General features: G+C 37.3%; 1 protein-coding gene across 2 annotated transcripts in view; it reads left to right on the top strand.

The window, feature by feature from the left end:
* Window positions 1–26,381, top strand: part of TLK1 (tousled like kinase 1) — a 176,062-nt gene that overhangs the window by 47,070 nt on the left and 102,611 nt on the right. For both annotated transcript variants that reach the window (XM_040229325.1, XM_040229326.1), the window contains exon 2: window positions 15,215–15,333. In XM_040229325.1, coding sequence (XP_040085259.1) covers window positions 15,215–15,333 — 119 coding nt within the window. The remainder of the gene's footprint in view (window positions 1–15,214; window positions 15,334–26,381) is intronic.

Genomic DNA, 26,381 nt, shown 5'->3' with positions numbered 1-26,381 from the left:
ATGTGGGAAAATATAAAAGTTACCTTTTTATTATGAGAAAAATCTAATTTATTGAAGTAGAGCGAATGTTGCAGTCAACCTTAATGTACCCATTAGGCAGCTTCAGTACTCATCAATTTTAGCATAAAAGTTAAGTTGAAGTTAAGTTTGTAAAGAAATTTAAAGTTTATTAAAATATATACATGCCTTATATTATTATGGTAGACTGATGTAATTTTAGAGAATATTCCTTCTTACATATGCAATCACGTGCTGTCTCTGCATGCACTCTTTCTCACTCATACCCTTACCCCCTTCTTTTGGATTGTTCTTTTTGGAACACAGATGCTTAGTTGAGTGGATGTAACAAAAGGCATTAACCTCTATTGTCTCAATCTCCTTATGGTAAAATAGCAAAATAGACTAGTATTAAGATTATATATATGTGTGTGTGTATAAATGGAAGCAGAGATTGATTTTTATTTTTTTTTAGCATGTATTTTTTAAAATCTGTTTTAATTGGAGGCTGATTACTTTATGATATTGTGGTGGTTTTTTACCATACATTCACATGAATCAGCCATGGGTGTACATGTGTTCCCCATCCTGACCCTCCCTCCCCATCCCATCATCCCTCAGTGTCATCCCAGTGCACCAGCCCTGAGCACCCTGTCTCATGCGTTGAACCTGGACTGACGATCTATTTCACATGTGATAATATATATGTTTCAATGCTATTCAGAGATTGATTTTTAAAGTAGATTATTTTAAGCTAGAGGGAAAGGAGTTACTTATGTTATTAATACATGGAAGAAATTAGGCATTGAAGTATATGCCATTCTACCTACCAGGAACTTCTGACTTACGGGGGAAGGCTAGAAGAGAGCTTATATACATTATACATGGCAGTGTTTACTGAGCACTTGTGTCTTAGCATATATAGATGTTTACATTATTGACTACTTCGGGTCAGGTATAGTTCAGAACTCTTCAGATTAACTTGTTTTACTTTAGCAACTATGAGGTATATACTTATATTATCACCATTTTATACATAAAGAAGCCGAAACATGGAGAGAGAAAGGAACTTGGCTTCCTGTGTGTGTGTACAGCTTGTCTGTCTCTGTGTATGTTTTATTTTTGATGAAAGAAAAATTAACTCAGACTTTTTTTTATTTATAAGAATAAAATTGAAATAAAATTATTCTTATACTCCAAGGTCATGACCATATAGAAGCTTAAACAAAAACTCTGTGCCTTACTTCTGGTGCACGGTACATGTATTATATTAAAAGTTGGTCTCGGGTTGTCTGAATCCTTTGCTGGAAGGGTTATAAATTAAAGTGTTTAATATCTCACCCCTTATCTTTAAGGCATTTTAATCTGACTTGGAGTGATTCTAGATGAGATCTGTTTTCTCCTTATCACAGGCTTATGTTACTGAATGTATATCAATAGAATAGATTCAGGAATTTGGCTTTGCATGCTTACTTTTTTCAGTCATTGTAGGTGAAATATTTATGTGTACATATACAGTATACAAATATTTGTGTAGAGAGATAGGATGGAGATATATATGATTCAGAAATAGTGAAACAGAATTGAATTAAGTATAGAAACACATCCATGTTTATATTGGAACTTGATACATGACTAAAGAGTTATTTCAAATCAGTGAGGAAATGTTGAATTTGTGAGAAATTATATTTATTAACTGTTGAAAAAAATTCTAGGTATATACAGTTAAATTTTAAATGGATTAAATGTCCAAATATTAATATTTGAAATCATTATAAAAATATAGGTGATATTTTCATTGGATTCCTGGGAGAGAAAGTTTATTAGGAAATAAACTGGGCTACTCTTGTGATAGCTCATTTAACATGTTTATTTAACTGCCAAAAAATTAGAATATTTGATTTTAAATAGAGGATCAGACAGTGGAATAAATGATAGAATGCAGTGCATTCAACAAAAATAATAAGTATATCCATTAAATACATGATACAAAATACTGTATATGAAAATAGGTATGTTCTGTTTATTAACCATGCTAGAGTGGATGTTTAAAGATGAGTCAAAAGTAATTCTAGAGTGTTCAACAGTGTAAACGTGTTGAATTCTTTTTGTTTCCTGTACTTTCAAATGCATTTTAAAAACTAATGAAAAGGAATGATTTAAATGGAATATTTTATCTTGTTGAAAAATTTTCTAACTTTATTATATTTCTATTTTTAATCTACAGTTCTCTGCCTTATTAGGTATAATGTGAAAAGTATTAATTGAAGAAAGACTTTACTGTTCTGTATAAATCAGTTTATCATATGTAATGTGAAAAGTAAAATCTAAAATAAATTAAAATATTTTCAGAGTAAAGGAAGTTTTGAATTTAAAAAAATGTGAAGTAATAGCTGAGTAGCAGTTGACTCTAATATTAAAAGTGTCTTATTGAACAAACTCATTTCTTTTCTTTTACTTTTTGTTAACTGGTGTTCTGGTTTTAACCTTTTGAAAACATGCTTTCTAGATTTTTTTTTTTGACCATCTGCTAAGGAAGATGAAGAGTTCAGATAATTAAAAAATGGCATAATGAAAAATTGATTCATTGTCTAAAAATAGGTGGTAAATAAAGTAATGTTGACTAACCAGAACTGCTAATATGTCCAAATACAGGCATCCAGAATAGGTATTTCAGAATGACCACCTTGGGAGACCATATTTTTATTAATTAACATTTATTGAGTGAGTTTGGGAATGTATGTATGAAAGAGAGGGATAGAGAGAGAAAATGTATTAGAAGGGACCATGACAGACTCTAGTGGGTCAGCTTGTGGTTTTATTTATGTAGAGTTGTTCTTCATAAAATAGGATGTGGTTGAGCTCTAATTTGAGTAGTGACATCTCTTGTTATATGCTTTATGTGAAGTTTTGGGTTTATGATAGATTGTGGGGAGCAGTTTAGTAAGCATAGTAGCATAGCTAGGAAGATAGATGGTTTTATTTTGGGATGGGGTTTTCTTTTAAGGATGGTATAGTCTTTATAGTGTCTTCTGTAATTTTTTCTTTTTCAAAAATATAAATATTTATTGTATATTGAAGAATTTAATGAATCATGGTAAAATTACCTATTCTTAAGAAAAATCTCACTTCTTATAATTAAGGATCCAGATTTTGGATGTATCATAAATGACAGTTTGATGTCATAAAAGATTAAAACTTTTGAAATGTGTTAGCTATAACAGGCGGAGAAGGCAATGGCACCCCACTCCAGTACTCTTGCCTGGAAAATCCCATGGACGGAGGAGACTGGTAGGCTGCAGTCCATGTGGTCGCTAAGAGTTGGGCATGACTGAGCAACTTCACTTTCACTTTTCACTTTCATGCATTGGAGAAGGAAATGGCAGCCCACTCCAGTGTTCTTGCCTGGAGAATCCCAGGGACGGGGGAGCCTGGTGGGCTGCCATCTATGGGGTCGCACAGAGTCGGACACGACTGAAGTGACTTAGCAGTAGCAGCAGCAGCAGCTATAATAGGAGTCAGCAAATGACCTGACTCTTGATTAAAAAAATAATCAAAAGACATTTTGTGACATGTGAAATTCAAATTTTAGTACCTATGAATAAAGTTTTATTGGGACAACAGCTGCTTTTGCTTTATAATGGCAAAGCTGAGTAGTTGTGACAGAGATATCCTGTATGGCATTCTCTTTACTTCCTACTGCTTTGGTTCACTACGAATTTCAGTGCTGCAGTTATACCTTGACAGTATTTTGAGTGCCATGTGTATTTCCAGTCTGTAATATTTAGTTTTTTTAAATAAAATTTTCAATATTTATATATGCATATACATCATGTAAGAACAAGAAAAATACAGAACAATGAACTCTGAGTGGTGTGCTTTTTAAGGCACGGTGGAGCATGTATTATTTTATTATTGCGTTAACAAAAAATTGTTCTTTTGCAGTGACACTGTAGCTGTGGTAGAAAGATAAAGTATATATTGACATTACTAGACTAAGCATACATCACAGTATTCTTAGCTCTCAAATTTTTAAAGTAACAGTCCATTTAAAATGGAACATTTCATTACAGTGTAACTTAATAAAAAGTTGAAAATGAGGCTGCCACCAAAATAAGTTTCTGAGCAACTCATTCGTTAGCCAAGCAAAGAAAGCTATTTACTGATGGTGAGTTAATTAAATTGTGTTTGATTGCAGCAGTCAAGGCAATGTGTCCAGAGAAAATAAATCTGTTTTAGACTATTAACTTTTTGGCAAGAACAGTTGATTTAAAAGTTGAGGACATTTGAAGCAATATCAGTAGTCAGTTTAAAAACAAGGAGAAAGATTTAGAGTGGTTTTCCTTGTCTCTTGATGAATCCACAGATTTTATTGATGTTACTCAGTTGTTGATTTGAGACATCAATACCAAGTTTGAAGTGGCAGAAAAATTAGCTTCTGTGAATAATCTGTGTAGAACACCTTCAGGTAAAAATATTTTCAAAGTTGAGAAAACACTAAGTACAATCTGAAGTGGAATCTGGTAAGATGTGCTACAACTGATAATGGTAAAAATACATGTGAAAGAGAAAAAGGCATTAGTTAGACACATTTACAAAGCTTGTAAAAATGTGAGGTGTTCAGAGCCTACTGTTATTCATTGTACAATTCATCAGCAGGTACTTTGCTGAAAATATGTGAATTTATTACGTGTTACAGAATCAGTATTGTCAACAGTGAACTCGATTTATTCTCATGGACTTAACTTGCACCAGCTGTGCACATTTTTGTTAGAAGCTGAATATCCTGACTGGCTTAGCAGTGGTAACATTTTATTGCAGTTTTTTGATTTTAGGACTGAGTTTGAGATTTTTCTGCACAAAGAGGACAGCCCTCAATCACTATTATCAAATACTGATTGGTTTTGGAAACTAACTTTTTCTATGGAGTTGAAAATATTTTAAAATGAATTTAATGTAAAATTTCAAGGCATAAGAGCATTCATTTGTGAAATTTAGCTGCAGTGAAGTCTTTGAGTGGTAACTGATGTTTGAATCACAAGTAACATCAAGATGCTTTATACAGTTCTCATCCTGTCAAAATGAGATCTTCATTCCCACATGAATTTGCTTGAATATATTTTCCAACCTCAAACTACAGTTCCAGCAGCATTTTTTCAGACACTAATGCAAGTGCAAAGACTGTTTCCATAATTCAGAATCAGTTTAATTGTGCACTTGAGGAACTTCCATCTAACCTTCAATTGGAAGTGATTAATCTGCACTGTAATGACATACCGAAAGGCAAAAATCACAAGAATAATCTAGTAGACTTCTTTAACTGCCTTTGAAATAATGAATATGCTCAATTAAAATCATGTGCTTCCGGGTTAATATCAGCATACGGCAGTACTTATTTTTCAGAAAAGATTTTTTTCAAAGATAAATCCATAAAATCTAATCATCATTATCAGAGGAGTACTTCTATTTTGATGATGGGAAACTTGAATTAGGTGGAATGTTCCTTCGCCCTTCCCCCCCGCAAGTCCATTCCATTAACAGACTGATCTATTATAAAATACTATATAAGATATCATTATACCTTACATTTTATCATTAGAAAATATATAGGAGGCTTTTCTCTCTTGTTAACATAAGTCTCTTCATAATTTTACCCAGTGGCCTGCAAGAACCAAGATACCTTGTGATCAAGCTCTTTATAACAGTTGTGGTATCCCCTATTCTATAGCAGTGCTTCTCAAACTTGGATGTACATAATTTTTTGAGGATCTTGTTAAAATACGGATTCTGATTTGGTACGTCTGGAGTGGAACCCAAGGTTTTGCGTTTCTTATGCAGCTGAGGTGATGACAGGTGTTGGTATCAATGGACTACATTTTGAGAAGGAAAGCTCTAGTAGTCAAGTTTGTTAGATTTTTAGACAGGTATTCTAATATTTGTTAAGAATATGTTATGTTTCACAAGTTATACCAGGGGCTTTTGGACATATTGACTCTTTAAAATGTCACAGAAACTTGTTAGAAGGTATTAAGGACTGCAGTGAGGTTGGGAACTCTAGTAAGGGTTTTCTGTGTGTTTATTTACTCAGTCATGTCCAACTCTCTGCAACCCCATGGACTGTAGCCCGCCAGGCTCCTTTGTCCATGGGGATTCTCCAGGCAAGAATACTGGAGTGTGTTGCCATGCCCTCTTTCAGGGGATCTTCCCAACCCAGGGATTGAGCCCAGGTCTCCCGCATGGCAGGTGGATTCTTTAATCAGGGAAGCCCAGTAAGGGTTTTCAATTAGAAACTAATTGTTTTGTTTTCCGTTGATTGTATAGCTTCCTCTGGCACCTCATGATGGAGAAGGCAATGGCACCCCACTCCAGTACTCTTGCCTGGAAAATCCCATGGATGGGGAGGGGACTGGTGGGCTGCAGTCCATGGGGTCGCTAAGAGTTGGACACAACTGGGCGACTTCACTTTCACTTTTCACTTTCATGCATTAGAGAAGGAAATAGCAACCCACTCCAGTGTTCTTGCCTGGAGAATCCCAGGGATGGGGGAGCCTGGTGGGCTGCTGTCTATGGGGTCGCACAGAGTCGGACACGACTGACGTGACTTAGCAGCAGCAGCAGCAGCAGCAGCACCTTGTGAAGGAGAGAGGAAGCTATACATCTTAAGAAACAGAAACAGTGGGAAGCAAAGTACCACATTTGTGGCTGGTGCGATAGTAGGGACTGATGTCCTCTTCCCTGTAAATTCCATTGGGCCAGCAACCAGTTTCCAAGCCAAAGAGTGGACATATTATGAGTGAAGTGAAAATGTTAGTTGCTCAGTCATGTCTGACTCTTTGCCAACCTATGGACTGTGGTCCGCCAGGCTCCTCTGTCTGTGGGATTCTCCAGGCAAGACTACTGGAGTGGGTAGCCATTGCCTTCTGCAGGGGATCTTCCCAACCCAGGGATTGAACCCAGGTCTCCTGTATTGCAGGGAGATTCTTTACCATTTGAGCCACAGGGAAGCCCATAGTATGTATAGCACGTACATATTTTGTAAACATTTTCCCTCAATCTCTTGCTTGCCTTTTTTATAATTCTTTTAAGCTAGCCAATTCAAATTTTTGACAAGTCCAATTTATTTTTTCTGTTTTAAAATTATTTTTAAGAATTGTAAAATATACATGAAGATTGACTGTTTTAACCATTTTAAGATATATAGTTCAGTGACTACCATCTCCAGAGCTTTCTTTCTCTTCCCCAAGCAAACTTTTAACCCATTAAACACTACTTCCGTATTCCCCCATGCCCCTTATCCCTTGGCATCCACCATTCTACTTTCTGTCTCTATGAATTGACTACTCTAGGAATCTTGTGTAAACAAAATCATACAGTATTTGTCTTTCTATGTCTCACATATTTCACTTAGCATAATGTCTTCGGAGCTTATTTATGTTCTAGCCTAAATTTCCTTCAAATATAGAAAGGAGATTTCCTTCATTTTTAACACCAAATAATATTTCACTTTATGTATATACCACTTTTTACTAATGCATTCATTCATTCATTGATGGACATTTACTAATGCATTCATTCATTCATTGATGGACACTATGATTGTGCTTTCCTTTTGGCTGTTAATAATAATGCTATTAATATGGATGTACAAATATCTATTTGAGTCTTTGCTTTTACTTCCTTTGGGAGTGAAGCTCACTCACACCTACCTCCACACACTTAAGAGGTGAAACTTTCTGGATCATGGAATAATTATGTTTTTAATTTTCTGAGGAACTGCTATACCATTTTCCGTAGTGACTGCCCCAGTTTATATTACCCCCAGCAACACGCAAGAGTTCAAACTTACCCACATCCGTGCTAACACTTGTTATTTTCTGTTGTTGTTTTTTTTGACGGTAGCCATCCTAATGGGTGTGAAATGGTATCTCATTAGGATTTTGATGTCCATTTCTTTAGTCTGTTGGGCAGATGTATGTCTTCTTTGGAGAAGTATCTGTTTAAGTTCTTTGTCCATTTTTTAATTGGATTGTTTTTGTTGTTGAATTGTAGGATGTCTTTCTATATTCTGGATGAAAAGTGAAACGGAAAGTTGTTCAGTCATGTCTGACTCTTTGCGACCCAGTGGACTATTCAGTTCAGTTCAGTTGCTCAGTCGTGTCTGACTCCTTGCGACCCCATGAACCGCAGTATGCCACGCCTCCCTATCCATCACCAACTTCCAGAGATCACTGAAACCCATGTCCATTGAGTCAGTGATGGCATCCATCTCATCCTCTCATTGCCTTCTCCTGCCCTCAGTCTTTTCCCAGCATCAGGGTCTTTTCAAATGAGTCAGCTCTTTGCATCAAGTGGCCAAAGTATTGGAGTTTCAGCTTCAACATCAGTCCTACCAATGAACACCCAGGACTGATTTCCTTTAGGATGGACTGGTTGGATCTCCTTGCAGTCCAAGGGACTCTCAAGGGTCTTTTCCAGTACCATATAACCTCCATATCTGAGGTTATTGATATTTCTTCTGACAATCTTGATTCCAGCTTGTGCTTCCTCCAGCCCAACATTTCTCATGATGTACTCTGCATATAATTTAATAAGCAGGGTGACAATATACAGCCTTGACGTACTCCTTTTATTTGGAACCAGTCTGTTGTTCCATGTCCAGTTCTAACTGTTGCTTCCTGACCTGCATACAGATTTCTCAAGAGGCAGGTCAGGTGGTCTGGTATTGCTTTCTCTTTCAGAATTTTCCACAGTTTATTGTGTCCCACACAATCAAAGGCTTTGGCATAGTCAATAAAGCAGAAATAGATGTTTTTCTGGAACTCTCTTGATTTTTTGATGATCCAGCAGATGTTGGCAATTTGATCTCTTGTTCTTCTGACTTTTCTAAAACCAGCTTGAACATCTGGAATTTCATGGTTCATGTATGGTTGAAGCCTGGCTTGGAGAATTTTGAGCATTACTTTGCTAGTGTGTGAGATGAGTGTAATTGTGCGGTAGTTTGAGCATTCTTTGGCATTGCCTTTCTTTGGGATTGGAATGAAAACTGACCTTTTCCAGTCCTGTGGCCACTACTGAGTTTTCCAAATTTGCTGGCATATTGAGTGCAGCGTCATCACAGCCTCATCTTTTAGGATTTGAAATAGCTCAACTGGAATTCCATCACTTCCACTAGCTTTGTTCATAGTGATGCTTCCTAAGGCCCACTTGACTTCACATTCCATGATGTCTGGCTCTAGGTGAGTGATCACACTGTCATGACTATTATGGAGTAGCCATCATAGTCAACAAAAGAATCTGAAACGCAGTACTTGGATGCAGTCTCAAAAATGACAGAATGATCTCTGTTCGTTTCCAAGCAAACCACTCAATATCACAGTAATCCAAGTCTATGCCCTGACCAGTAATGCTGAAGAAGCTGAAGTTGAACGGTTCTATGAAGACCTACAAGTCCTTCTAGAACTAACACTGAAAAAAGATGTCCTTTTCATTATAGGGGACTGGAATGCAAAAGTAGGAAATCAAGAAACACCTGGAGTAACAGGCAAATTTGGCCTTGGAATACGGAATGAAGCAGGGCAAAGGTTAATAGAGTTCTGCCAAGAGAACGCACTGGTCATAGCAAACACCCTCTTCCAACAACACAAGGGAAGACTCTACACATGGATATCACCAGATGGTCAACACTGAAATCAGATTGATTATATTCTTTGCAGCCAAAGATTGAGAAGGTCTATACAATCAGCAAAAATAAGACCGGACTCAGATCATGAACTCCTTATTGCCAAATTCAGACTGAAATTGAAGAAAGTGGAGAAAACCACTAGACCATTCAGGTATGACATAAATCAAATCCCTTATGACTATACAGTGGAAGTGAGAAATAGATTTAAGGGACTAGATCTGATAGACAGAGTGCCTGATGAACTATGGAATGAGGTTCGTGACATTGTACAGGAGACAGGAATCAAGACCATCCCCAAGAAAAAGAAATGCAAAAAAGGAAAATAGCTGTCTGAGGAAGTGAAGTCACTCAGTTGTGTCTGATTCTTTGTGACCCCATACACTGGGGCCTACCAGGCTCCTCTGTCCATGGGATTTTCTAGGCAATAGTACTGGAGTGGATGGATTGCCATTTCCTTCTCCAGGGGATCTTCCCAACCCAGGGCTCGAACCCAGGTCTCCTGCATTGTAGACAGATGCTTTACTGTCTGAGCCACCAGGGCCTTACAAATAGCTGTGAAAAGAAGAGAAGTGAAAAGCAAAGGAGAAAAGGAAAGATATACGCATTTGAATGCAGAGTTCGGAAGAACAGCAAGAAGAGATAAGAAAGCCTTCCTCAGTGATCAATGCAAAGAAATAGAGGAAAACAATAGAATGGGAAAGACTAGAGATCTCTTCAAGAAAATTAGACGTACCAAGGGAGCATTTCATGCAAAGATGGGCTCAATAAAGGACAGAAATGGTAGTGACCGAACGGAAGCAGATGTTAAGAGGTGGAAAGAATACACAGAAGAACTGTACAAAAAAGCTCTTCACGACTCATGGACTAGAGTCTGTGGAATTCTCCAGGCTAGAATACTGGAGTGGGTAACCTTTCCCTTCTCCAGGGGATCTTCCCAACCCAGGGATTGAACCCAGGTCTCTCATATTGCAATCTCTAGATAGCAATCCATTATGAGACATAGGACTTGCAGATGTTTTCTCACATTTACTTTCTTGATAGTATCCTTTTAAGAGGGTTAAGAGGTAGTAAGACAAGAAGTTCCCAAGTGGCAAGAGAAAATACACTACAGGTGGCAGGCTTTTTCCCTTCTCTGTTGAGGATACCTGGTTCTGCCTCAACTTAATTTTTCTCAGACCTTGAGCTAACCAGTGGTTTTTCTTATGTAAATGTTTTCCTTAAGCTATGTTAATGAAACTGTGTATTTGCTTTGCAATCTGCCTCTCTTCAAACTGGTTCAGCCTAAGACTAACGTTTTTGTGTTTTTTTTTTTTTTTTTTTTTTCTTTTCTCAAACCTGGGCTGATAACGGCTCAACAAGCCAGTATTCAGGTCTATTTTTTTGTGTTGTGGGGGTGGGGGGCGGGGAGGGTGGAGAGTGACACGCCTTGTGGTATTCTATCTTAAAAATGCATATTGTGGGACAGGGGCCTTGTGAAACTCCCTGAGCCTTGAGGTTTCTCTCTTATCTGATGAGCAGCTTGCTAACAGACATATGCCTTGCTAAAAACTACAATGGGGTGTTCTTTCTGCCCCCTTCTGATGTCTGTCAGAAGCTTTCTCTATTTTACCTTTAATAAAATTGTTACACAAAGAGCTCTGAGTGTAGCCCCGGATCGAAATCCTCTCCTCCAAAGGTCTTGAAGCCTTTGTAGCACATGGCTCGTATCCGCAACATTTCACTTTGATGCACAGAAGTGATTTAGTTTTTTAAAAAATGCTTTTAATATTTATTTTTACTTATTTATTTGGCTGCGCCAGCTTAGTTCAGATGTGGGATCTAGTTCCCTGACCAAGGATTGAACCTGGTCCCCTGCATTGGGAGCTTAGAACATTAGCCACTGGACCACCAGGGAAGTTAACTTCGATAAAGTCCAGCTACATGTATTTTCTTTTGTTGCTGAGCTTTTGTTTTTATATCCAGGAAATCATTGTCAGATCCAGTGTCATGAAGATTTTCCCTTGTTTTCTTCTATGTGTTTTACAGTTTCAGGTCTTCATATTTAAGTATTTGATCCATTTTGAGTTAATTTTTGTATTTGATGTTAGGGAAGTGTTCAACTTAACATTTTTGCGTGTAGATATCCAGTCTTTCCAGTGCTGTTTGTTGAAAAGACTGTTTTTTCCCCCCATGGAATGGTCTTTGCACTCTTATTTCTGGGCTCTCTATTTTATTCCACTGGTTTACATGTTTATCTTTATATTAGTACTATATATATATATATATATATATATAGCTCCTGAGAAGCCCACCAAAACTATTGGTGAATGCAGAATTTTGCTGCTTCTGTTTTTTGATAAATGGTGATTAATAAAACAGGAAAAGCATATGGGAAAAAATTCTGACCCCTACCAATTGATGCTTTTGAACTGTGGTGTTGGAGAAGACTCTTGAGAGTCCCTTGGACTGCAAGGAGATCCAACCAGTCCATTCTGAAGGAGATCAACCCTGGGATTTCTTTGGAAGGAATGATGCTAAAGCTGAAACTCCAGTACTTTGGCCACCTCATGCGAAGAGTTGACTCATTGGAAAAGACTGATGCTGGGAGGGATTGGGGGCAGGAGGAGAAGGGGACGACAGAGGATGAGATGGCTGGATGGCATCACAGACTCAATGGACGTGAGTCTGAGTGAACTCTGGAAGATGGTGAGGAACAGGGAGGCCTGGTGTGCTGCGATTCATGGGGTTGCAAAGAGTCGGACACGACTGAGTGACTGAACTGAACTGAACCATACACAAATATTATTAATTTAGGATAAATCATAGACCTAAGCGGAAAAACATAAAACTTAAAAAGATTATGTTTTTTCACTTTGGGACATGCAAAGTTTTCTTGGTAATAGAAAGATAATAACCATAAATAGAAAAATTAGATATTTTCACTTCAAAATTAAACATTTCTGCTCCTCAAATCATTATGAAGAACATGGATAAAAATCAAAGATTTAAAATGTTTTTTCTGTCTGTCAACTAACTGACAATGGGTTTTTTAAGATTTATTTTGTTTTGGTTGCACGTGTCTTTATTGCTGCATCCAAGCTTGCTCTGGTTGGGGCAGCAGGGGCTGCTCTTTGTTTCAGGGAGCAGGCTTCTGGTTGCAGTGATTGCTCTTGTTGTGGAGCAGAGTCTCTAGGCATGCGGACTTCGATAGTTGCAGCATGTTGGCTCAATAGTTGCAGCTTGTAGGCTGTAGAATGCTGACTGACTGGTTGTGGCTCACGGGCTTAGTTGCTCCGTGGCATGTGGGATCTTCCTGGACCAGGGATTGAACTGGTATATCGCAGTGCAAGGTGGATTCTTAACCACTGGATGACCACAGAAGGCCCTGACAGTGACTATTTCTGATGTAGTAGCAGGATCAGAAAAAAAGGAAGTACTGATGATACTTGAAAGTACATTGTCAGGAGTATACTTATGATAGAAACCAGATTCTCGGGACCTAAAACTAGTTAGGGTTATAAATCACCAGTGTAAGGAAATAATTAAATTTTCTGATATTAATTGCACAAAATTCAAGCTTCAGTTTTTTTTTTTTTTTAAAGGGATATGTGAGACAGAAGGAGGCAGGGAGGGGAGAGATTCACAGGAGAGCAGGGATCCGTGCAGATGCACGATTTCTTGAATATTAAGGAATAGGATCAAAGACAAGAAATGAAGGCTTTAGGCTTTTGTATTTAGCTACCTTTTTGTGTAAGATGGAAGAATGAAGAATGGACAGAGAAGATACATACAGGCACAGAAATGCTAATAAACATGGAAGGGTGGCCATTATCCCTCTAGCCCTCCATCCGGATGGAGGGAAGGTAATGAGGGAACTTCAAACAGTTAAGGACTATAGGAATAGCTCTTAACTTTTAGGAGAAAAACATCAGGGTGTGTGAAAGGGGTCTAGTGTAGTTTGAAAATGTTCCACATGTGGTTCTGGATTCTGATAATATCCTCCAGCTCTCTTTGACTCACTTAGGTCACTCCTAAAGTTTTATTGGTAGAGAATTAACAGATATGGAGGAGAGGATTTTTAAGAGTTTAATTGAACTTTAACTAGAATTTGTGGTGCTTTAGTCTCCTTAGTTGAAATTACATGAGGGAGTTCATTTTCCCCTCTTTAATTCTTAGAGTTATTGTTTAATAATAGATGTTACCTCAGTGATCTGCTGGATATTTGTGTGTGTTTTGTGTCTGCCTGCTAGAAACTGAAAACACTGTACAAAAAAATCTTTGGACGTGACAGTAATAAGAGTCTTGCCCGTTTTAAATACAGTTAGTCATAAATTGAGTGCTTCCCAGGTGGCTTAATGATAAAGAATCCAAGCAGGAGACATGGATTTGATCCCTGGATTGGAAAGGTCTCCTGGAGAAGGATATGGCAACCTACTTCAGTATTCTTTGCTTGGGAAATCCCATGGACAGAGAGCCTGGCAGGCTACAGTCTGTGGGGTTGCAAAAGAGTCGGACCATGACCCAGCAGCTAAATAACAACAAAACAACCAAGTCATGAATTAGATATAAGCAAAATATTTAAGTAGTAATACCACTTAGTGCAAAATTCTGTATAAGCTTAGAGTAGGGAAATTACATTGTGAGAAGTGATGTTTTTTCAAACTGTGGACTTGGATCCACTCATGGCTCATCAGATTAGTTTACAAGCAACATTTTTTCTTTTTAATGGATTAGAATAGACTTGAAAATATTGGAGCTTGCAGCATATAGTAATAAACAGTTGTGGAACTTTTAATATAAAATGTATGTATGTGTGTGTAGATTTGGGTGAAAATATATTTGTTACTATGGATTGCAGTCAAAAAGTGTTGGAAATCCACCATAGATTATTTTGATAAATAATTGTGGACATTATAAAAACCTTTAAAGTCCTTACATTCATCTGCTTTTAGAATTCGTTAAGTTTATATTTACATTTCAACTAATTGTTGTTCAGTTATGTCTGACTCTTTGTGACCAGATGGGCTGCAGCACACGAGGCTTCCCTATCCTTCACTATCCCTCGGAGTTTTCTCAAATTCATGTCCATTGAGTTCATGATGCCATCCAACCATCTCATCCTCTGTTGCCCCTTCTCTTCCTGCCCAGCATCAGGGTCTTTTCCAAGAGTCGGCTCTTCATATCAGGTGGCCAAAGTATTGGGGCTTCAGCTCAGTATCAGTCCTTCCAGTGAATATACAGGGATGATTTCTGTTTGATCTCCTTGTTGTCCAAGGGACTCTCAAGAATCTTCTCCAGTACCACAGTTCAGAAGCATCAATTCTTCAGCACTCAGCCTTCTTTATGATCCAAATCTTACATCCATACATGACTACTGGAAAACTGTAGCTTTGACTATACGGACCTTTGTTGGAAAAGTGATGGCTCTGCTTTTTAATACGCTGTTTAGGTTTGTCATAGCTAATTACATAAATATATTTTAGATATAAGTATATAAATACATATGTAAGTGTGCTTTTTTTGTTTTCTTTTTTTTTTTTTTTTTGGTCTTAATAGGTGCAATGGATGAGCTTCATAGTCTGGATCCAAGAAGGCAAGAATTATTGGAAGCTAGATTTACAGGAGTTGCAAGTGGGAGCACGGGGAGCACGGGCAGTGGCAGTGTTGGAGCTAAAGTGAGTAAAACTGCAGTCTTTATTTGACATGTTTCTTTATATTAAAGTACACAGATTTTGTAAAGGATTTACATTTAACAGCAAGTTAGTACTTACTATTATTTTTATAATGTATAGGAAAAAAATCCAGTGTTTTTATACCTGATTTCTAGTATAGCATATTTTATTTTGCATACCATTTTGCAAAAAGGCAAGATGGTTGTCTGAGGAGGCCTTACAAATAGCTGAAAAAAAGAAAAAAAGTGAAAGTGAAAAGGAAAGATATACCCCTCTGAATGCAGAGTTCCAAAGAATAACAAGGAGAGAGAAGAAAGCCTTCCTCAGTGATCAGTGCAAAGAAATAGAGGAAAACAATAGAATGGGAAAGACTAGAGATCTCTTCAAGAAAGTTAGAGACACCAAGGGAACATTTCATGCAATGATGGGCTCAATAAAGGACAGAAATGGCATGGACCTAACAGAAACAGAAGATAAGAGGTGGCAAGAATACACAGAACTATACGAAAGAGATCTTCATGACCTAGATAACCACGATGGTACAATCACTCACCTAGAGCCAGACATCATGGAATGCGAAGTCAAGTGGGCTTTAGAAGCATCACTACAAACAAACCAAGTGGAAGTGATGGAATTCCAGTTGAGCTATTTCAGATCCTAAAAGATGATGCTGTGAAAGTGCTGCACTCAATATGCCAGCAAATTTGGGAAACTCTGCAGTGGCCACAGGACTGGAAAAGGTCAGTTTTCATTCCAATCCCAAAGAAAGGCAATGCCAAAGAATGCTCAAACTACCACACAATTGCACTCATTTCACATGCTAGCAAAGAAATGCTCAAAATTCTGCAAGCCAGGCTTCGACAGTATGTGAACTGTGAACTTGCAGATGTCCAAGCTGGATTTAGAAAAGGCAGAGGAACCAGAGATTAAATTGCCAACATCCTTTGGATCATCAAAAAAGCAAGAGAGTTCCAGAAAAATACCTACTTCTGCTTTATTGACTATGTCAAAGCCTTTGTGTGGATCACAACAAACTGGAAAATTCTTAAAGAAATGGGAATATCAGACCACCTTACCTTCCTCCTGAGAAATCTGTATGCAGGTTTCTGCATACAGTTAGAACTAGACAGAAGCAACAGTTAGAACTGGACATGGAGCAATGGACTGGTTCCAAATGGGGAAAGAAGTACATCAAGGCTGAATATTGTCACCCTGCTTGTTTACCTTATATGCAGAGTACATCATGAGAAATGCCAGGCTGGATGAAGCACAAGCTGGAGTCAAGATTGTTGGGAGAAATATCAATAACCTCAGATATGCAAATAACGTTACATTTATGGCAGAAAGCAAAGAACCAAAGAGCTTCTTGATGAAAGTAAGAGGAGAGTGAAAAAGTTGGCTTAAAACTCAACATTCAAAAAATTAAGATCATGGAATCTGGTTCCATCACTTCATGGCAAATAGATGGGGAAACAATGGAAACAGTGACAGACTTTATTTTTGGGGGCTCCAAAATCACTGCATATGGTGACAGTAGCTATGAAATTAAAAGACACTTGCTTTTTGGAAGAAAAGCTATGAGCAACCTAGACGGCATATTAAAAAGCAGAGACGTTACTTTGCCAACAAAGGTCCATCTAGTCAAAGCCATGGTTTTTCCAGTAGTCATGTATGGATGTGAGAGTTGGACTATAAAGAAAGCTTAGCGCTGAAGAATTTATGCTTTTGAAATGTGGTGTTTGAAAAGACTCGAGAGTCCTTTGGACTGCAAGGAAATCAAACCAGTCACTCCTAAAGGAAATCAGTCCTGAGGATTCAGTGGAAGGACTGATGCTGAAATTGAAACTCCAATACTTTGGCCACCTGATGGAAAGAACTGACTCATTGGAAAAGACCCTGATGCTGGGAAAGATTGAAGACAGGAGGAGAAGAGGATGACAGAGGATAAGATGTTTGGATGCCATCACCAATTGGATGGACATGAGTTTGAGCAAGCTGAGGGAGTTGGTGGTGGACAGAGGAGCCTGGCTTGCTGCAGTCCATGGGGTTGCAAAGAGTCAGATACGACTGAGCGACTGAACTGATATTATATTTTGAGTATTTATGTTGTAATTTAGCATAATAGGTTTCAAGAGTGAAAATGAATTTGGTAGAGGCACTGTCTTCCTCCCATGACATAATTTTCACCTTTCCTTATCCTTTTTGTTTCTTCTTTGCCCCTGTAACTCATGTTCCTGTTATATATGTTCCTATCTGTACAGGAATCCACTGCTGCTACCTGCTGCATAAAATGAATAGTGTATCTGTTAAGGCTTCCAGTGATAGATATGAGGTTGTCTCCAACTCCCTGCTACCTCACATTGTGGTGAATTTCTTGTAACTGTTCTCTTTTGTGACTTTGTAAACATTTTTTAAGATATATTCCTAACAGCAGAATTGATAGAGCATAGGAATGGCACCCCACTCCAGTACTCTTGCCTGGAAAATCCCATGGACAGAGGAGCCTGGTAGACTGCATCCATGGGGTCGCCAAGAGTCAGACACGACTGAGCGACTTCCTTTTCACTTTTCACTTTCACACATTGGAGAAGGAAATGGCAACCCACTCCAGTGTTCTTGCCTGGAAAATCCCAGGGACGGGGAAGCCTGGTGGGCTGCCGTCTGTGGGGTCGCACAGAGTTGGACACGACTGAAGCGACTTAGCAGCAGCAGCAGCAGGACATGTATAGATTTAAATTGACTAAATAGTGTGTGCTATTTATAACGGTTGTGTGAAACTAATTTGCATTCAGCAGAGTGCATGAGTATTTCTGTATCTTTGTATCCAAGAAACCCTTGGCATCATCCAGATTCCTCATGCTTGATAGCCCAGAAGGTATATTTTGCTGTGCTGTTGTGCTGTGTGTCTTGCTGGGTTGCTGGGCTGTGCTAAGTCACTTTATCATGTCTGACTGTTTGCTACCCCATGTAACCCACAAGACTTCTCTGTCCATGGAGTTTTCTGGGCAAGGATACTGGAGTAGGTTGCCAGGGGTTTTTCTCCACCCAGGGATCAAACCCATGTCTCTTTCATCCCTGTATTGTTTACCATCAGAGCCACTCTTTCTCATATGTCCCTTGTATATTCTACATAGTCCATGTTGATTACATCAGTTTAGTTCAGTTCAGTCGCTCAGTCGTGTCCGACTCTTTGCGACCCCATGAATCGCAGCACACCAGGCCTCCCTGTCCATCACCATCTCCTGAAGTTCACTCAGACTCACGTCCATCGAGTCTGTAATGCCATCCAGCTATCTCATCCTTGGTCGTCCCCTTCTCCTGCCCCCAATCCCTCCCAGCATCAGAGTCTTTTCCAATGAGTCAACTCTTCTCATGAGGTGGCCAAAGTACTGGAGTTTCAGCTTTAGCATCATTCCTTCCAAAGAAATCCCAGGGTTGATCTCCTTCAGAATGGACTGGTTGGATCTCCTTGCAGTCCAAGGGACTGTCAAGAGTCTTCTCCAACACCACAGTTCAAAAGCATCAATTCTTCGGCACTCAGCCTTCTTCACAGTCCAACTCTCACATCCATACGTGATCACAGGAAAAACCATAGCCTTGACTAGACAGACCTTAGTCGGCCAAGTAATGTCTCTGCTTTTGAATATGCTATCTAGGTTGGTCATAACTTTTCTTCCAAGGAGTAAGCGTCTTTTAATTTCATGGCTGCAGTCACCATCTGCAGTGATTTTGAAGCCCAAAAACACAAAGTCTGACACTGTTTCCACTGTTTCCCCATTTATTTCCCATGAAGTGATGGGACCAGATGCCATGATCTTAGTTTTCTGAATGTTGAGCTTTAAGCCAACTTTTTCGCTCTCCTCTTCCACTTTCATCAAGAGGCTTTTGAGTTCCTCTTCACTTTCTGCCATAAGGGTGGTGTCATCTGCATATCTGAGGTTGTTGATATTTCTCCCGGCAATCTTGAATACAGCTTGTGTTTCTTCCAGCCCAGCGTTTCTCATGATGTACTCTGCATATAAGTTAAATAAGCAGGGTGACAATATGCAGCCTTGATGTACTGCTTTTCATATTTGGAACCAGTCTGTTGTTCCATGTCTAGTTCTAACTGTTGCTTCCTGACCTGCATACAGATTTCTCAGGAGGCAGGTCAGGTGGTCTGGTATTCCCATCTCTTTCAGAATTTTCCACAGTTTATTGTGATTCACACAGTCAAAGGCTTTGATAACTTCTTTCATTTTGTCATGTCTGTTAACTTTTTTTATGGTATCCATCATATCCACCATAAATATGGTATAGAACTCTTTAATGTTGTTATATTCAAACTCACTAATTTTTTTTGCTTTATGGTATATAGCTTAGTATACCAACTTTTGGTTTTACTAAGAAAAACAGTTGTCATCATTAACCATCTAGGTCAAATAGACCTTTTTGCTATGTTTATATTTTGTTATTTTACTAATTTTCAGCAATAAGAAAAAAAATAGCAACTTTATTAGAAATTTTAATAGGAATTTAAACATACTTAAAAATCTCTTTGTATCAAGTAAATCTTGGTGCACAAGCATCAGTGAAGGATATTGTTATGCATCCTTTGAGCTTAAAAATAGCCCAGGTTCTTCTTGTAGAACATTGTATGATGAAGTCCTTCAGCTGAATGAATTAATGGATGAGAATACTGTGTTTACCTTTTTCCTTCCCCTTGGAAATGTATTGTCCTTTTCATTGATTCTTGAATTTGAGAAAATTCATCTATGATATTGTCATTTGAAGACTCAGATTTTATTTTTATGTTTATTGTCACCATCATCAGTTTTAGGTGCTGTTATCTCTTTATATTTATTTTCTGATTTGTGTAATAAACATAAATTATCATCTGTCATTTTCTTCCTCTTGATTGTCTTAAGTAGAAAATGAAAATTTCTTATTAGCTAGAGTTGATAAAAGCTAAAATCAGACTCCAAAAATAGTTTCTTAGTCATTTATATGTTTTTGAAAGATGTAGTACTTTGAGGTAAAGAAAATAACTTTATAATTTATTTATAAATTTATTTTTATAACATTTCACTATTGCATCATCCTTTTAGGCATTAAATCTGTATTGTTTTTCTATTTCTACTATAGTAAATTATCATGAAGTTGCTCAAGACAGTACGCATTTACTATAATTCTATAGCATCCGAAGTCTGACACAGGTCTCACTGGGCTAAAATGAAGCTGCCTGCATGGCTGCATGTCTTTCTGGGGCTTGAAGGAGGACCGACTCGCCACTCCTTGTCCAGCTGAGAGAGGCTGCCTGCACTCCTTGGCTGCTGGTGTCCTTCCTGCGCGTTCAGAGCCAGCAGTGGTGCATCCCTCTTACTCTTCTTTGACAATCATATGTAATGGACCGTAGCCTAGAAGGGCTTGCTAATATGATTAGATTGGGCCCACCCCAATCTGGATAATCTGGTATAATTTCCCCATTTCAAAATTCTCATCCTTATTCACATCTGCAGAGTCCTTTTTGCCATATACAATAACACTCTGGTGTTTAGGGCATGGACATCACCGGGGAGCCAATATTCTGCCTATCATATCATCATTCTTCCATTTTAGAGGCTTCTCTTTGTTTCAACATACTTGAATAATTGATGAACAGTGATAAGTAATGACTTCCTTTTATGATATAATAACAAAATATAGGAAAAATAAGATCAGTAAGATCCCGTGTTTTGGATTTATGAAAGCCGGTGGACATCTGGTAATTAATTGCAAGGTAGAATGTGTTATGTTCTATTAAAAATAAGTTCCTATTTTTATTCTGTGGATGGTCTCAAAGAATAAAAGTCCTGAAATATTAATTATTACAAACTGACTTGAAAAAGAAGCCAGAAAGCTAAAGTTGGGTCCAGTGGACTCTGATGGTATTCTAAAAGTCAAATTCTTCTTCCCCACCCATGAGGCAAAAATACAATTCCTTCTGTTTTATAGTTTTACTTTTATATTTATTCTTTAGCCCATTGAGGCCTCATCTTTTATATAATATTGATAAAGATCAGGTTTTATTTTTCTCCACGTAGTAAACCAGTTTTCTCCACTTCTTAAATCATCCATATTTTCCCACTGATGTGTGATGTGCCTGTATTATATGTTGATTTGCCGTGTGTATATGCTGAGCTGTCTGAAATTTGCCTTACATTCCGGTGGTCTTTCTGTGTTCTTCTGTCAGTATCACATAAAGAATATGGTTGTGTTTTGGTACGTCTTTCTTCTGCGGTAAAGCAAGTCTCCTTTAATCTTCTTTTGTAAGATTGACTCAATTATTTATGGATCTTTATTCCCTCGTGTAAAATTTGAGCATATCTTTAGTTGTTAGCACTTGGGGATTATTCTTCTTTAATAACTCATTTGTATCTTTTTCCTTTAAAGATCAAATGGAATTTTTGTTCTAAATGCAGATTGATTTGGGGAGTATTGAAATGTTTATAAGATTAGGTTGTCCCATCTAAGTACATGAAACGTCTCTCCCATTTGTTCAGTTCTCTCTGTAGAGTTCTACAGAATTTTTGGCTGTTTCAATGAATTTTTTGGGCTTATTTCTGGATCCTTGAAAGTTTTTGTGGCTGAAGTATTTTTTATTATGTTTTCTAGTTGGCTCTTGGTGACCTAGGAGGTTTTTTATTTTTATAGACTGGTGTTGTATTTAGTAGTCTTACTTTAGTCTCTTTTATTGGTTGTGCTACTTTGTTGATTATTTACATTTGTCCAAGAGAAATAGTTATTTTCCCCAGGTTACAGTTTTATTTCTTACACTTCATATATGTGTGTGTGTGTGTGTGTGTTGGTCATGAGCTTCAGTACTATGTCTTGTCCTGTTCAAGAGGAATCATCTAAAGTTTCTCCATTAAATGTAATGTTTGCTGTAGGTTACGTGTATATAACCATGACCACATAGCAAAAGAGCTTTTTCATTCCTGGTTACTTAAGATTTTTTTGTTCATTTGTTTTAAAAATAGTAAGTGTAACAAATTTTGAAAAACATTGAACTTTGTGTTTCTGGGATAAACCCAACTTGGTTATGATATACCATTTTAAAAATATTTTATTAGATTTAATACGTGACTAGCTATTTTAGTTAGGATTTGTACATTTATGGTTGTAACAGAAATAGATGCACTGACCTGAAGAGTACTATTTTAGTGAGTTTTGACAAATGTATACACTTGTAGTAATCCACATCCTTTTAAGATATAGAACATTTTCATCACCTTGTCTGTTTTATAAAACAGTATCACACTAGGCCCATAAAGTGAACTATTTTTTTGCTATTTTCAATTTTTTCAACATCATATATGTGGTAGAAAATGTTCATGGGAAGATGAGTAGACGTCTACGTGTAAAACTGTCTTGTCCTGGGGTTTGTTGTGAAGAAAGGTCTTTCACTATCATTTAAATTTCATTAATATTAGTTTATTAATCTATTTCAGTTAAGCTTTTCAGACTTATTAGTGGATAGTTATAACACTTTAAAAAATCTCGGTTCTTATTCATTTCTGTTTATTCTTTCAGATTCTGCTTTTCTGTTCATTCCTGCCAGAGCCCTAATTAAGTAACTGTTTCAAAGAATTTGGTTTTAATCTGTTTCACTTTATTTTCCTCATTGATTTCTGTCATCATAATTTACTTGTTGGATTTGCTCTGTGGCTCTTCCTCCAGCTGTTGAGTTGAACTAGTTAGATTATTTATATGGCAACATAATTAATATACGATAAAAACGTATGGATTTTAAGTGACTTGTGCTGTAAGTTTTGTGAATGCATAAAATTGTGTAACCTCCACCACAATTAGGATGTAAAATAGTTCTCAAAATATTCCCCCAGGCCCTTTTGTACTCTCTCCTTTAGGTTGCCTCTGGTAACCACTGATTTATTTACTGTTTTTCTAGTTTTGCCTTTGCAAGCCTGTCATACAAATGGAGTCAGTATTGTAAATATGTAGCCTTAGATTCTGACTTCTTTTATCTTAGGAAAATGCATTCTTTTGAGACTCATCCATTGTTGTAATATTATCAATAGTTAATTTTTATTGTTAAATAGTGTTCTATTGTATAAAATATTGGTATATTGATACATGTGTTTTTTAAATTTTATTAAAATATAGTTGATTTACAGTGTTGTGTTTCAGGTGTACAGCAAAGTGAATTCAGTTATACGTGCATACATATTTATATTCTCTTTAGATTCATTTCCATTTTATATTATTACAAGGTACTGAGTACAGTTCCGTCTGCTATAGAGTAGGTTCTTGTTGGTTATCTGTTTTTTATACTGTAGTGTGTAAAAATAAACCACAACTTTTTTACATCCATTTCTACTAGATAAAGAACATCTAGGTTATTTTAAGTATTTTAAGGATTACAAATACACTTACTATAAACATCTGTATATTCACTCCTCTTAAGTTTAGTTATTTTGAGCTCTTTTGTTATAGAATTAAATTTTTTGCATTGCTTTTTGAAAATACAGTTTGTGTGACATCAGTCCTGAAATGTGCCCTGTTTTATAAACATTTCATATCTAATAGCTTCTAATTGTATTCGTTCAGATCTTGGATATCTCCTTGTATTGTCAGCTTGAGTTATCTTTTTTTGAGGGAGATACTTTTAAATCTTTAATTGTGATTATTGAGGTATGCATTTCAGCTTGTTTATCAGTTTTGGCTTGATGTATTTTGATGCTACCTTTTTACATGCATATATCTTTTTTGGTTCTTTTCATGACTACATAATTATTTTTTAGAAAATATTTGTTTTTTTAGATCTTAAGTACTATCCTCAGCTTTGTTTTGGTTCATATTTGTCTTAGGTATGTTTTTCTGTTCCTTTATTTTTATTTTTAATTGTGTTTCTGGTAGACAGTATGTCTCCTTTTTTGGACGGAAAATGAGCATTTTTCTCAAATGGTTGATTCAGTCCGTTACACCTATTATAATTATTTTCTGACATGGTTCTGCCATCTCTTGGTTGATATCTTCTAATTGATATCTTCTTGACTTTCATTCCCTTCCACTCCTTGCTTTCCATTGGACAGATGCAGTTTTTCCTGATGTTTTAAAGGTTATATGTTAAAAAAGAAGTTACATATTCTATTTTTAGTTTTATGATGAAACTCTTTAATCATTTATTTCTGTTCTCTCTCTAACTGGTATTTATGCATTCCTGCATGGTCGCCTCTGCCCACCCCCCTCCCCCACCTTTTTGAAACAACTTTTTACTTTGGAAAGTAATACTATACTTATAGAAAAATTGGAAATATTTTATAAGAATACTTATATACTCTTTAACTTATATATTCTTTATCTAGATTTAAGAAATATAAGCATTTTTGTCAATTTTGTGCTCATGTGTATATATGCATCTCAATCATCTCTTTCAAGTATCACTGTGGTCTCTGTGATAAATGTGAACAGACCTGTGGCTGATTCATGTTGCTGTTTGGTAGAAACTTAACACTGTAAAGAAGTTTTTCTTCGATTAAAAAAAAAACCCCAAAACTGTAAACAGACCTTTTCAAGGAACCTAACTTCATTTTAGTGGCGACTGGTACTTAGGAACTAAGCTAGGTATGCTTAATGTTATGTGGCAGTCTCTTAGAAGAGTGTCAGCTCATGTAGGAAGAATATAGACTCAGAAAGTCAACACAGTGTTTCCCAGTACTGATTAAGTTAAGGATCATCAATGGATGCTAAAACCATTTAGCAAAATGTTTTGGAGAACAGTGTTTTACAAGGTTTCAAAGTTTCACCCTATTGTTGTTCAATTGCCAACTCGTGTCACAACTCTGTGACCTCATGAACTGTAGCATAACAGGCTTCCCTGTCCTTCGCTATTTCCCAGAGTTTGCTCAAACTCACGTTCATTGCATTACTGATGCCATCCAGTCCAACCATCTTACTGTCTGTCGCCCCTTTCTCTTGGCCTCAGTCTTTCACAGACTGAGGGACTTTGCCAGTGAGTCATCTGTTCGCATCAGGTGGTCAAAGTATGGAGCTTCAGCATCAGTCCTTCCAGTGAATATGCAGGATTGATTACCTTTAGGATTGACTAGTTTGATCTTGCAATCCAAAGGACTCTCGAGTCTTCTCTAGCACCAGTTCAAAAACAATCAATTCTTTAGCACTCAGCCTTCTTTATGGTCCAACTCTCACATTGTTACATGACGACTGGAGAAACCATAGCTTTGACTATACGGACCTTTGCTTCTGCCTTTTAGTACGCTGTCTAGGTTTGTCATTGCTTCTCTTTCCAGGAGCAAGCGTCTTTTAATTTCATGATTACAGTCACCATGTGTGGTGATTTTAGAGCCCAAGAGAATGAAATCTGTCACTGTTTCCATTTTCTCCCATCTATTTGCCATGAAGTGATGGGACCTGATGCCATTATCTTCATTTTTTGAATGTTGAATTTTAAGCCAGCCTTTTCACTCTCCTGTGTCACCTTCATTAAGGGGCTCTTCACTTCCTCTTCACTTTCTGCCATTAGAGTGGTATCATCTGTATATCTGAGGTTGTTGTTATTTCTTTGGGCAGTCTTGATTCCAGCTTGATTCATCCAGCCTGGCGTTTCACATGACATACTCTACATAGAAGTGAAATAAGCCAGATGACAATATACAGCCTTGACATGCTCCTTTCCTCAATTTTGAACCAGCCCTTTGTTCCATGTCCTGTACTGACTGTTGCTTCTTGTCCTGCATACAGGTTTCTCAGGAGGCAAGTAAGATGGTCAGCTACTGCCAACTCTTTAAGAATTTTCCAGTTTGTTGTGATCCACACAGTCAAATGCTTTAGTGTAGTCAGTGAAGCAGAAGTAGATGTTTTTCTGAAACTCCCTTGTTTTTTCTATGATCCATCAGATGTTGGCAGTTTGATCTCTGGTTCCTCTGCCTTTTCTAAACCCAGCTTGTACATCTGAAAGTTCTTGATTGATGTACTGCTGAAGCCTAGCTTGAAGGATTTTGAGCACACTCTTGCTAGCATGTTGAATGAATGCAATTGTATGGTAATTTGAG

This window comes from Oryx dammah, unplaced genomic scaffold (assembly GCF_014754425.2).
Source record: "Oryx dammah isolate SB20612 unplaced genomic scaffold, SCBI_Odam_1.1 HiC_scaffold_27, whole genome shotgun sequence".
In the NCBI taxonomy this organism is placed as follows: domain Eukaryota; kingdom Metazoa; phylum Chordata; class Mammalia; order Artiodactyla; family Bovidae; genus Oryx; species Oryx dammah.
Note: the sequence above shows the minus strand (reverse complement) of the source record. Positions and strands in the feature narration are given on the sequence as shown.